Source organism: Bos mutus, chromosome 26 (assembly GCF_027580195.1).
Source record: "Bos mutus isolate GX-2022 chromosome 26, NWIPB_WYAK_1.1, whole genome shotgun sequence".
Taxonomy (NCBI): Eukaryota; Metazoa; Chordata; class Mammalia; order Artiodactyla; family Bovidae; genus Bos; species Bos mutus.
In genome coordinates, this window is record NC_091642.1 from 39,912,213 (window position 1) to 39,925,278 (window position 13,066).

The 13,066-nt window shown below is 38.3% G+C and overlaps 1 protein-coding gene across 1 annotated transcript in view; it reads right to left on the reverse strand.

The window, feature by feature from the left end:
• KIF20B (kinesin family member 20B) overlaps positions 1-13,066 on the reverse strand; it is an 84,652-nt gene that overhangs the window by 16,681 nt on the left and 54,905 nt on the right. Inside the window, 3 exon segments of the mRNA XM_070363490.1 lie at positions 3,189-3,316; positions 4,178-4,303; positions 11,751-11,811. Of these exon segments, the coding sequence (XP_070219591.1) occupies positions 3,189-3,316; positions 4,178-4,303; positions 11,751-11,811 (315 nt within the window).

Here is a 13,066-nt window from a genome sequence, read left to right on the forward strand (position 1 = left end):
CCATGGCTCTTCATTTCACCTTTTCAAAAACTTAAAACAAGCATTTTTCTTTAAATAATGACAAAGTTTGAGTATATTTCAGACTATAAAATGAACACTGTTGGTTGCTTTCCTAAATAGTTATTTCATTCATAAACTTAATTTTGCTATAAAATCCATTTAAGAACTTTCCTTCATCAGTGAGCTTAAGAAGAAATAACTGAAATTTCTGAATTACAGAGAACCAAGTCTTTTTAAATGCTAGATTAAAAAAAATTTTTTTGATTTGTAGTGGTCATTTCCAGCTGAGATTCCAAAATAAAATTTTCCCAGGTATACAGAATGTCAAATAAAGAGTAACTTGTGTAACAGGACAAATATTTATTAAAGAATACAGGGAATAGCTGGATAGAAAATACAGTTGATCAGTAAATTTTAAAGAGGCTTCCATAGATCCTTCAAGTTCAAAAACATCTCATTTATACATTCAAAACTGACGTAAAACTTCTTTTGAAGCAAAAATAATACTACTACACTAAAAGCTATGTATTTAAAAATCTGTTTTTAAAACTTGCAAAACCACTGTGCCAGATAAATTATCACTAGTCCATTACAGAATTACAAAGCTTATTATCTAAGATACATGATCTTATTATTTTAGAATGCAAAACACACCAGTATTCCTTAATATGAATATTCACAAAGTAATTAGTGTATTTTTTCATAACTAATGGATTATCCACTCTGTTCCAGCTGCTTTCAGTTCTGACAATGGAAAGGATAAATTCTATAGTATGTAATTAATAGTTACAAAAAAGAAAGGAACGGATTTATTTGTTTAACATCTGATTCTATACAGCCTGAATTTAAGAAAATAATTTAGATGCAATCTTTTCAAAACCCATTACTATGCTTTCTTCAATGCCAAAACTACAGTTGGATTGTAACTTCTAATAAATAAAATGTATAAAGTTTTACATATTTGTTAAGTCCCATTAAAAAATCTTTGCCCTGTACGTCCTATTCATGGTATGTGAAAGCTAAATACGGAAAAATATATAAACAGAAAACAGATTATCTTCTATGTAGTAATATATTTTCAAATGTAGTAATATAGTTTCAAATCTATTCCAATGTTCAGACATACAATTCTATTCTTTTTCAGCGTAATAATTACATTTACAATGAGATCAGATCAGTCGCTCAGTCGTGTCCGACTCTTTGCGACCCCATGAATCACAGCACACCAGGCCTCCCTGTCCATCACCAACACCCGGAGTTCAGAGACTCACGTCCATCGAGTCAGTGATACCATCCAGCCATCTCATCTTCTGTCGTCCCCTTCTCCTCTTGCCCTCAATCCCTCCCAGCATCAGAGTCTTTTCCAATGAGTCAACTCTTCGCATGAGGTGGCCAAAGGACTGGAGTTTCAGCTTTAGCATCATTCCTTCCAAAGAACACCCAGGACTGATCTCCTTCAGAATGGACTGGTTGGATCTCCTTGCAGTCCAAGGGGCTCTCAAGAGTCTTCTCCAACACCACAGTTCAAAAGCATCAATTCTTTGGCGCTCAGCCTTCTTCACAGTCCAACTCTCACATCCATACATGACCACAGGAAAAACCATAGCCTTGACTAGATGAACCTCTGTTGGCAAAGTAATATCTCTGCTTTTAAATATGCTATCTAGGTTGGTCATAACTTTCCTTTCAAGGAGTAAACGCCTTTTAATTTCATGGCTGCAGTCACCATCTGCAGTGATTTTGGAGCCCCCAAAAATAAAGTCTGACACTGTTTCCACTGTTTTCCCATCTATTTCCCATGAAGTGATGGGACCGGATGCCATCATCTTAGTTTTCTGAATGTTGAGCTTTAAGTCAACTTTTTCACTCTCCACTTTCACTTTCATCAAGAGGCTTTTGAGTTCCTCTTCACTTTCTGCCATAAGGGTGCTGTCATCTGCATATCTGAGGTTATTAATATTTCTCCTGGCAATCTTGATTCCAGCTTGTGTTTCTTCCAGTCCAGCGTTTCTCATGATGTACTCTGCATAGAAGTTAAATAAACAGGGTGACAATATACAGTCTTGAGGAACTCCTTTTCCTATTTGGAACCAGTCTGTTGTTCCATGTCCAGTTCTAACTGTTGCTTCCTGACCTGCATACAAATTTCTCAAGAGGCAGATCAGGTGGTCTGGTATTCCCATCTCTTGAAGAATTTTCCACAGTTTATTGTGATCCACACAGTCAAAGGCTTTGGCATAGTCAACAAAGCAGAAATAGATGTTTTTCTGGAACTCTCTTGCTTTTTCCATGATCCAGTGGATGTTGGCAATTTGATCTCTGGTTCCTCTGCCTTTTCTAAAACCAGCTTGAACATCAGGAAGTTCACGGTTCACATATTGCTGAAGCCTAGCTTGGAGAATTTGGGGCATTACTTTACTAGTGTGTGAGATGAGTGCAATTGTGTGGTAGTTTGAGCATTCTTTGGCATTGCCTTTCTTTGAAATTGGAAAGAAAACTGACCTTTTCCAGTCCTGTGGCCACTGCTGAGTTTTCCAAATTTGCTGGCATATTGAGTGCAGCACTTTCACAGCATCATCTTTCAGGATTTGGAATAGCTCAACTGGAATTCCATCACCTCCACTAGCTTTGCTCGTAGTGATGCTTTCTAAGGCCCGCTTGACTTCACATTCCAGGATGTCTGGCTCTAGGTCAGTGATCACACCATCGTGATTATCTGGGTCGTGAAGATCTTTTTTGTACAGTTCTTCTGTGTATTCTTGCCATCTCTTCTTAATATCTTCTGCTTCTGTTAGGTCCATACCATTTCTGTCCTTTATCGAGCCCATCTTTACATTTACAATAATCAAAATAATTTTCCTAATAGTTTCATCTCTACAGCAGTATTTGAAGAGTTAAAAGTTTAAACAGTACAAAAATAGGTACAAAGACGTAAGACATGATGATACAAGAATTAAATATGTAAAACTGAAGACCCGACCACTGCATTTTCATTGGCACTTAGTAGCTTGTATTCTAGGGAATCTCTTCCCCATGTCATTTCAATGTGTACTGAGAAATTATTTTCTAACATTTCCCAGCTATGAGTACCTCCATATCTAAATTAATTATAAAATATTTACTAAATAATCTTAAGAGAAATATAATAAATATATAGATAAAATTACACATGTAGATAAAAATCATACCTGTAACTCATCTTGAAGCTTACTGAGTTTTGTATTAAGTACATCTGTGTTATCCTCAAATTCTTTATTTGAACTTTGATTGTGTTTGGCTTCCAAATCTTTGTATTTTTCCTTCCATTCTTCCAATTCTGATATGAAAATATAAATTTTTTTTTAAACTACATGCAAAAGTTATACTGCACAGAGATGTGTGTGGCATGGGATACAGACAGGAATACAGACAGCAGAGCCCAGAAGCAGAAGATCATAGGCCAGGATATTAAATAGAACTGAGACCATTCTGGGCTTCCCTTGTAGCTCAGCTGGTAAAGAATCCACCTGTAGTGCAGGAGACCTGGGTTCGATCCCTAAGCTGGGAAGATCCCCTGGAGAAGGGAAAGGCTACCCACTCCAGTATTCTGGTCTGGAGAATTCCATGGACTGTATAGTTCATGAGGTCACAAAGAGTCGGACATGACTGAGAGACTTTCGTACACACATACACACAGACCATTCTACAAGTTTACCAAATTCTAAGACAAGAACTACGAAAACCTCTCAATAACTCATTGAATAGTGTTCTGAGTATACAGTTTAAATGCATGCCAATATATAGGAAACCTCATGCTCTCAAAAATTAAAAAAAAAAAAAACAAAACCCACTGATGGTATTCTGAAGGACAGAATCAGAGTATTTATTGAGTTAAACATACAAGATGATACCAATTGCTGTAGAGAGGTGAAAAAAGTTGAAAGTTTATTCTTAACATCTGGGGAACACTGCAAGCTATCATCCAGTTATTATGAAAGTATACTGATTCCTCTTTTCAATGAGATACAATGATTTTCATCACAGTAAAACATAACAAGTGACAGGATATTCCAAAAAGACAATAAATACTTTCTTATTATAAATTATTATAAATATTAAACCACATTAAAAAGGAAAGCAAACTAGTGAAAGAAAATGAAAAAGTATGCTTTGAAATATGTAAGCAATCTTGTTTTACCTGTGGCCAGTCTTTCGGTTTCCTCTAATTTAGCCTCAAGCACTTGATCTTGTTCTACCTGAGTCTGCTCTTGTTCTTCCAGGGTCATTTGCATGTCTTTGATTATTTTTTCTTTAACGCTCAGATCTAAAAATTTATAAAGAACATTTTAGAAATTATTAACATCTACATCTAGATATCCATATTGAAAATTAAGTTAACTTAAATAGAATATGTGTGCCACCAAGACAAAACTTTGTCTCGTTCACTGCTATATTTTCAATGCCTAGACCAGTACTGGCATCAATGAAGGATCAAACAAATAATTGATGTACAGATGAATGCAAGAATAAACAGACAGAAAAGCTTTTCAAATAAAATTAATCATTTTCAATTAAGCTATTAATGAAAATTATAAAACTATTATTTTACTGTTCTTCACTTAATTGTGCTTCAGATACACTGTGTTTTTTTTATAAATTCAAAGTCTGTGGCAATCCTGCATCAAGCAAGTCTATAAGCACCATTTTTACAGTATTTGTTCACTTCCTGCCTCTGTATCACATTTTAATAATTCTGTCATTATTGTTGTATTTGTTATGATGACCTATGATCACTGATCTCTGACATTACTATTGTATTTCTAGGGGGGATGCTATGAACTGCAACAATGCAAGATAGTAAGATTAACCCATAAAGACTGTGCGTGCTCTGATTGCTCCCATGACCAGCTATTTCCCTGTTTCTCCCTCTCCATGGACCTCCCGATTCCCTAGGACACAACAATATTGAAATTAATCCAATTAATAACACTACAGAGGCCTTTAAGTGCTCAAGTGAAAGGAAGTGCTCAAGGAGAGGCACACAACTCTCACTTTAAATCAAAAGCTAGACATGAAATGATTATGTAAGGAAGACATATCAAAAGCTGAGACTAGCCAAAAGCTAGGCCTCTTGTTCCAAATACTCAAGTTGTGACTGCAAATTAAAGTTCTTCAAGAGACTTTAAAGTCCTACCCCAGTGAATATTCAAATGATAACAAAGCGAAAGAGACTTACTGCTGATATAGAGAAACTTTCAGTGGCCTGGATAGAGAAATCAAAAATAACCACAAAATTCACTTAAGCCACAGCTTAATTTAGAGCAAGGCCCTAATTCTTTCCATCTGATGAATGCTGAGGGGTAAGGAAGTTACAGAAGGAAAGTTTCAAGGTAGCAGAGGTTAGTTCTTGAGGTTCAAGGAAAGAAGCTGTCTCCAAAACATAAAAGTGCAAGGTGAAGAAGCCAAGTGCTGACGTAGGTGCTGCCAGTTATCCAGAATATACGACTTAACTGCTGCCATCGCATGATAAAACTTGAACAGACGACGAGTTGCTTCTTATGGATGAGCAAAGAAAGTGGTTTCTTGAGATGGAATCTATTCTGAGTGAAAAATGTTGAAATGACAACAAAGGATTCAGAATATTACATAAACTGATAAAGCAGTGGCAGAGTCTAAGAGGCTTGACTCTAATTCTGAAAAAATTCTACTGTGGGTAAAAAGGCATCAAACAGCAGAGCATGCTACAGAGAAATTGTTTACGAAAGGAAGAGTCAATGGATGCGGCAAATTTCCTCACTGTCTTACTTTAAGAAATTGCCACAGCCACCCCAATCTTCAGCAACCACTACTTTGTTCAGTCAGCAGTCTTCAGCATCAACGTAAGGCTCTACTCTATCAGCAAAAAGATTACAGTTCCCTGGAAGCTCAGATGATGGTTAGCATTTTGTAGCAATGAAGTATTTTTTAATTAGGTGTGAGCACTGTTTTTTTAAACATAATACTATTATGTCTTAATCTGGAAAAGGTAAAGAAGCAGATTCTCCCCTAAAGCAACCAGAAGGAACACAGTTTTGCAGATATCTTGATTTTAGCCTTAACAGACCTTTTTTCAGAGTTCTGACCTCCAGAGTTGTAAGGTAATGTATTTGCATTGTTTTAAGCCATTTAACTATGTGCACGGGTGTGCTAAGGGACTCCCTGGTGGCTCAGACTGTAAAGAATCTGCCTGCAATGTGACAGACCTGGGTTCGATCCTTGGGTTGGGAAGATCCCCTGGAGGAGGACATGGCAACCCAACTCCAGTATTCTTGCCTGCAGAATCTCATGGAGACAGGAGCCTGGTAGGCTCTACAGTCCACAACGTCGCAAAGAGTTAGACATGACTGAAGTGATTTAGCATCTGAACATCTCTGAGGTACACCTGTACTAATAAACACATATACTGGGATTTAGAAAAAAACCTATTTGACAAAATTTAAATTAAAAGATGCTTACTCCTTGGAAGGAAAGTTATGACCAACCTAGATAGCATATTGAAAAGCACAGACATTACTTTGTCAACAAAGGTCCGTCTAGTCAGGGCTATGGTTTTTCCAGTGGTCATGTATGGATGTGAGAGTTGGACTGTGAAGAAAGCTGAGCGCCGAAGAATTGATGCTTTTGAACTGTGGTGTTGGAGAAGACTCTTGAGAGTCCCTTGGACTGCAAGGAGATCCAACCAGTCCATTCTAAAGGAGATCAGTCCTGGGTGTTCTTTGGAAGGAATGATGCTAAAGCTGAAACTCCAGTCCTTTGGCCACCTCATGCGAAGAGTTGACTCATTGGAAAAGACTCTGATGCTGGGAGGGATTGGGGGCAGGAGGAAAAGGGGACGACACAGGATGAGATGGCTGGGTGGCATCACCGACTCGATGGACGTGAGTCTGAGTGAATTTCGGGAGATGGTGATGGACAGGGAGGCCTGGCGTGCTACGATTCATGGGGTCGCAAAAAGTCGGACACAACTGAGCGACTGAACTGAACTGAACTGTTAATATTCTTAAACCAAAACTAAAACTATAATTTTTACCTCCTTAAAACAATAAATACTGAATCCCAAATTTACTTTTTCAAAAGTCTCAAGTAATTATTTTTTCTAGAAAAATTTTCAAAGCAAAATATTTACTTCTAGTGCTTTTTAAACCAGCTCCTCAGGAACAACTGTGCTATTATAACCTTACTAAAACTGTTTCTGGCCCTTGAAAAAATAACTATAATAATGGATTATAAATAATTCTAATCCTACCTGAAAGAGATAAGGAGGAAAGACTGGCTTATTGTCTTTGGTGACACAGTACCAGGGCTAACTTCCCACACCTCTTACCAAGACTACTATTCATGTCAGAGGTGATGAATTTATAAATGCATAGCTCAAACTCAGAGCACTAAAAGAAACACTAAAAATGACACAAATATCTAAAGATGGCTTCCTTAAAATACTTACTATAAAGTAAGCTTAAAACAATACAATGAGAAAATATTTTGAGTAATTTTCAGTATTTCTGTTCATTGATATAAGCCACCAGGAGAATTAATGAAACAGAATTCTTTCTTAGGGTTAAAGTAGTACTGGTATTCTGCCCCAAACTCTTCCTTTGAAAAAGCATGATATGCAAATATATTGACTATATAGTTAATCACAATTTTATTCAAATAATCTGTTCTTCCTACATCCTATCTTCTGCTCTAAATTAGAGGGTTCAAAAAAAGGAGTTTAAGTATCTAGATAGCAATCAGTAAAGTTCCAAGACACCAATGATAACTTCACTAATGGCTATCCATCTATTTTGAAAGGCAGAAACAGTAAAAGAAAAAAGATAATTATATTGGTCACAGCCTCCAATAACTGAACTTTATTTCAAGAAAAGAATCCAGAAATATGCAACAAATAAAACACAAAATAAAGCAAAAGGACAGGAACTAGATATTTCATCAAAGCTATCTAAAGACAGCTATGAATTATCATAGCTAAATAAATGCCTGGCAGACAATCAATCAAGTGTTTAACATTCAGGAGAGAGGATCACTGAAAGCTATATAATGTCCTAGCAAGGCTTCAAGGAAGAAAAGCTTAAGCATAATGTTCGAGAACAGGTTGGTTGTGCAAAGAAGGGACATTGCACCAACTTGTGAAAGAAACGACATACAAATGTCATGTAAAACTCTGGATTAGAAATACTCAGTGATTGGGAATTTCACGGCAGTCCAGTGGTTAAGATCTCTCACTGCCAGGGCCCCAGGTTCGATCCCTGGTCAGGGAACTAGATACCACATTCCACAACTAAGAGTTGGCATGTCACAACTAAAGATCCCAAGTGCCACAACTAAGACCCAGGGCAGCCAAATAAAATTTTTTTTTTAAGTGAGAGAATTCATACTTCTCAATTTCAAAACTCACTAAAAGGTAAGTAACAATACTGTATGGTACTAGCATAAAGACTGACATATAGAACAATGAAACAGAGTTAAGAGTTAGGAGATAAATCCTTACATTTATGGTCAACTGATTTTCAACAAAGATGCAAAACAATGCAACAGGAGAAAGAATAGTCTTTTCAACAAATGGTGCTGGGACAACTGGATCTCCAAATGAAAAAGAATTAAGTTAGACATCTACCTCACATAATATACAAAATTATACTCAAACAGATTAATTCAAAGTGAATCAAAGACCTAAATACAACAGCTAAAAACTATAAAACCCTTAGAAGAAAACTGAGGTAACTTTAGATTAGGCAACAGGTTTTTAGACATGATACCTAAAGCATAAGCAATCAAAACAAGATAGGTAACGTCAAAATGAAAAACTTTCACTTTGTAAACATTGTAAAGCAACTATACTCCAATAAAAATTAACTTAAAAAATTAAAAACTTTTATCTATCAAAGGACACTACCCAGGAAGTGAAAAACCACCCACAGGATAGGAGAAAACATTTACCTGATAAGAGTCTAGAAGCCAGAAAATATAAAAATCACAACTCCACACACACACACACACAAAACAAGTTGGGGGAGGGGGCAAACAACCCAACTGCATTGTCTGAGGGGGCAACTTTTGCCCAAAATAGGCAAAGCACATTAAGGACATTAACAGACATTTCTGCAAAGAAGATATACCAACGGCCAATAGCAGAAGACAAGATGCTCAATATCAGTAGGAAATGTAAATCAAAACAACAAACAGGACTTACCGCGTGGTCCAATGGTTAAGAATCTGCCTTGCAATGCAGGGGATATGGTTTCAATCCCTGGTCAGGAAACTAAGATCCTACATGCTGTGGACCAACGAAGTCCACATGTCTAAACTACGAAACCTGTTCTGTGGAGCCTGTGTCCACAACTAGAGAAGCTGTGCACCAGAACAAAACATCTCAAAGACACAATGACGATCCCATGCTGCTGCTGCTGCTAAGTCACTCCAGTTGTGTCCGACTCTGTGTGACCCCATAGAGGGCAGCCCACCAGGCTCCCCCGCCCCTGGGATTCTCCAGGCAAGAACACTGGAGTGGGTTGCCATTTCCTTCTCCAATGCATGAAAGTGAAAAGTGAAAGTGAAGTCGCTCGGTCGTGTCCGACTCTTAGCGACCCCGTGGACTGCAGCCTACCAGGCTCCTCCGTCCATGGGATTTTCCAGGCAAAAGTACTGGAGTGGGTTGCCATTGCCTTCTCTGGGAAGATCCCACGGACCACAACTAAGACTTGCTGCAGCTGAGTGAACCAAAATGACATACTCCTTTATACCCACCAGCATGTCAGGGGAAAAAATTATGTCTACTCCCTGTGAATATGACCTTACTTGGAAAAAGAGTCTTTGCAGAGGTAATCAAGTTCAGAATAAGGTCATACTGGCTTAGTGTACCTGAATGCAAAACTGCTTCAGTAGTGTCCAACTTTTTGCGACCCCATGAACTGCAGTCCACCAGGCTCCTCTGTCCATGGGGTTCTCCAGGCAAGAATACTGGAGTGGGTTGCTCCAGTGGGAAGTCCCAGGGGATCTTCCCAACCCAAGCATGGAGCCCATGTCTCTTGCACTGCAGGTGGATTCTTAATAGCTGAGCCATTGGGGAACTCCCTTTACTGGATTACAGTGGGCCCTGCTGCTGCTAAGTCACGTGAGTCATGTCCAACTCCGTGCGACCCCATAGACAGCAGCCCACCAGGCTCCCCAATCCCTGGGATTCTCCAGGCAAGAACACTGGAGTGGGTTGCCATTTCCTTCTCCAATGCATGAAAGTGAAAACTGCAAGTGAAGTCACTCAGTCGTGTCCAACTCTAGTGACCCCATGGACTGCAGCCTACCAGGCTCCTCAGCCCACGGGATTTCCCAGGCAAGAGTACTGGAGTGGGGTGCCATCACCTTCTCCACAGTGGGCCCTAATTCAACATAACTGGTGTCCTTGTAAGAAAAGGGAAGTCTGTGTGGCAACAGATAGGGAGAAGAAAAACACACTCAGAGGGAAGATGTCTATGTTAAGATAAAACCAAACTGGAGTTCTGATGGAAGCATGAATGGAGAGTGACTGCTAATCAGTACAGCATTTCTTTCTAGGGTGATGAAAATGCTCTGGAATTATATGGTGGTAGTGGTTGTACAAGTTTGTGAATATACTAAAACCTACCATACTGTACACTTTTAAAGGGTAAATTTTATGGTTTGTATATCTCAATTTAAAAACTCAATAAGATACCTAGGTAAATGGCATTCAATATTTAAATAGAACTTTAGAAGCCAGGGAAATCCTTAAGAGCTAAAAATGTACTTTTTGGCTTGTCAGAGAATGTCTAATACAAAGTTAAAATCACAAAGGTGAAGGAACTCAACAGTGAAAACAAACACAAAAAAGATAACGATGCCTTATTCAGGAAATCTGTCACAGCGGCTAAGGTCCATTCTGAGAGAAAGGCAGTAACCAGAAGAATAGATCACAAAAGCCAAGGTATTGGAATTGTGAACAGAAAGCTATCCAATAAGTAATGTGCCTTTGAAATTATTCCTAAATAAAAAGGATAACATAAAAAAAAAAAAAGCCAAGGTAAAAGAGTTTCAAAAAGGGGGAAGCTACACATCACCTTTATACTTAGAAAAAATACTCATACAATTAATAGTACTTAAAAAACAAAAGTGAGAGAAAATGAATTGACAAATAATTAAAAAATAAAGGAAAGGACGGATTGCAAAACCCAAAAAGATCTGACACTATGTAGGGTACAAGTGGCCTGGATGAAAGTTTAGAGAGAATGGAGAAGATGGAAGATTAAGAGTACTCAAAATGGGCCTACACCACACATCTCGATATATGGCCAAGAAATAAAATATTAAAATATGAAAGAAACTATATTCTGGTTCAAAGAATGTTTTATAGACTAGCCAAGATCTATTCACACCTGACAACAATGACAAAGGAGCCAAAATAAAGGAAAATTCCAAAAATATTACGGAAATATGAGATGCTTCTGGGACAATGGCCTAAAAGGGTAGGAAAATAAGATTCTGTAGGGACATATATTTTCACATCCAAGTTCCTGATCCAAATTAGTCCCTCTTCATTGATAAACTTCAGGGTGGTAAGTTACTCTTGAGAATCAATGCTTTTCTCTTTTGATAAAGTTACATTTTATATTGTCCTTATTTCACTTCAAAATTTTCAAAGGAAAATGATGAAGCAACTGTTCCTCTAGCTACTTATTTTGCAGCCTTTTTAGTACTGGAAGAAGCGTTGTGTCTCTGACCTCTGCACACTCTCTCGTACTGTTGTAGAGCTTCTTCCACTTTTTGATTATTTAACTGCTCCTGCAAAATGAAAGAACATGAAATCCAAGTGAAACTTAATTATACACCAATATTTAATAGTGGGACTTGAACAGGGTTTATTATTAACTTTGAAATCCATCTCCTAGAAGGCTAAGTCTTAAGCTTCCAAGTTTGTTTCACCTCAGAGTAAAGGTGAGAGTGATAATCGGAAAAAATAAAACAAAAACAAACCCCCAACTTTATACCTTTAATCTACCTCAAAAATGCCAAATCATCTTCTTCACTCAATGTTTTAAGCTAGCATGTATGTTCTCTTACACAACACAAAAAGCATACAGGGGAAGAAATATATTTAATATGGGAACAACAAAGTAAACCATAAATAAATTCTTTATCAAGTAAACTCAAGATGCACAAAAAATAGGGCCCCCACATGCCCTATATGTAGAAAGTAGCTGGAAGGTTTGAAAAAGACGCAACATTAATTTATGGACACTGGAAATCCTTCAATTTTAGTTTTAACCTGTCTGGTAATCTAACCTTCCATCTGGAGCTGGAAGGATGGTGAAGAGACAATGAAAGAAAACGAGAGAGGAACTATGGAGGTGGACAGAGACGGATGGAAACACAGAGAACTACAAAGGCTGACGGACAGGGACAAAACAGACCAGAAACAGCGCTACAGAGATGCACCCACAGAAAGGAAAACAGAGAACCAAGGAGGTGGACGGACAGGGTGGAAATAGACGAGAATGAGGGAGGTAGACAGATGGAAAGCGACGGAGGTGGATGTAGAATGATGCAGTAGCATGACACAACTGAAACAGAGAACAAGGACGGTGGATGCAAACAGACGGAGAAGGGCGGAAGTGGGTGACCAGAGACCCAAACGCTGAGAACACCACAGGCTGTTAACAGAACGATGGAGGTGGTCAGACAGGACAGAAGCAGATGGAGAGCGACAGAGGTAGGCAGATGGGGACGGAAATAGACGGAGAACAACAGCGGTAGTCAAAGGTGGTCCGACAGTGAGGGAAAGAGCCTAGTCGGTGTCTGGTTACACAAGGGCGCACTATAAACAAAATTTCCATCTGTTTTGACACCTCACCATTCCTTTGGACTGATGCTCAAATCATTTATCGCCAAGTACTCATAGCTGTTCCTCAAAGTCCCCTAAAGATCCCTAAGGTATTGGAATCATGAACTAACTGTCTTCTTGAAAGTAGGATTTTAACAGCTTTTCCCCCCTAAAGGCCTCTAAACATCTCTTGAAAACGTGACTCTTGCTCTGCAG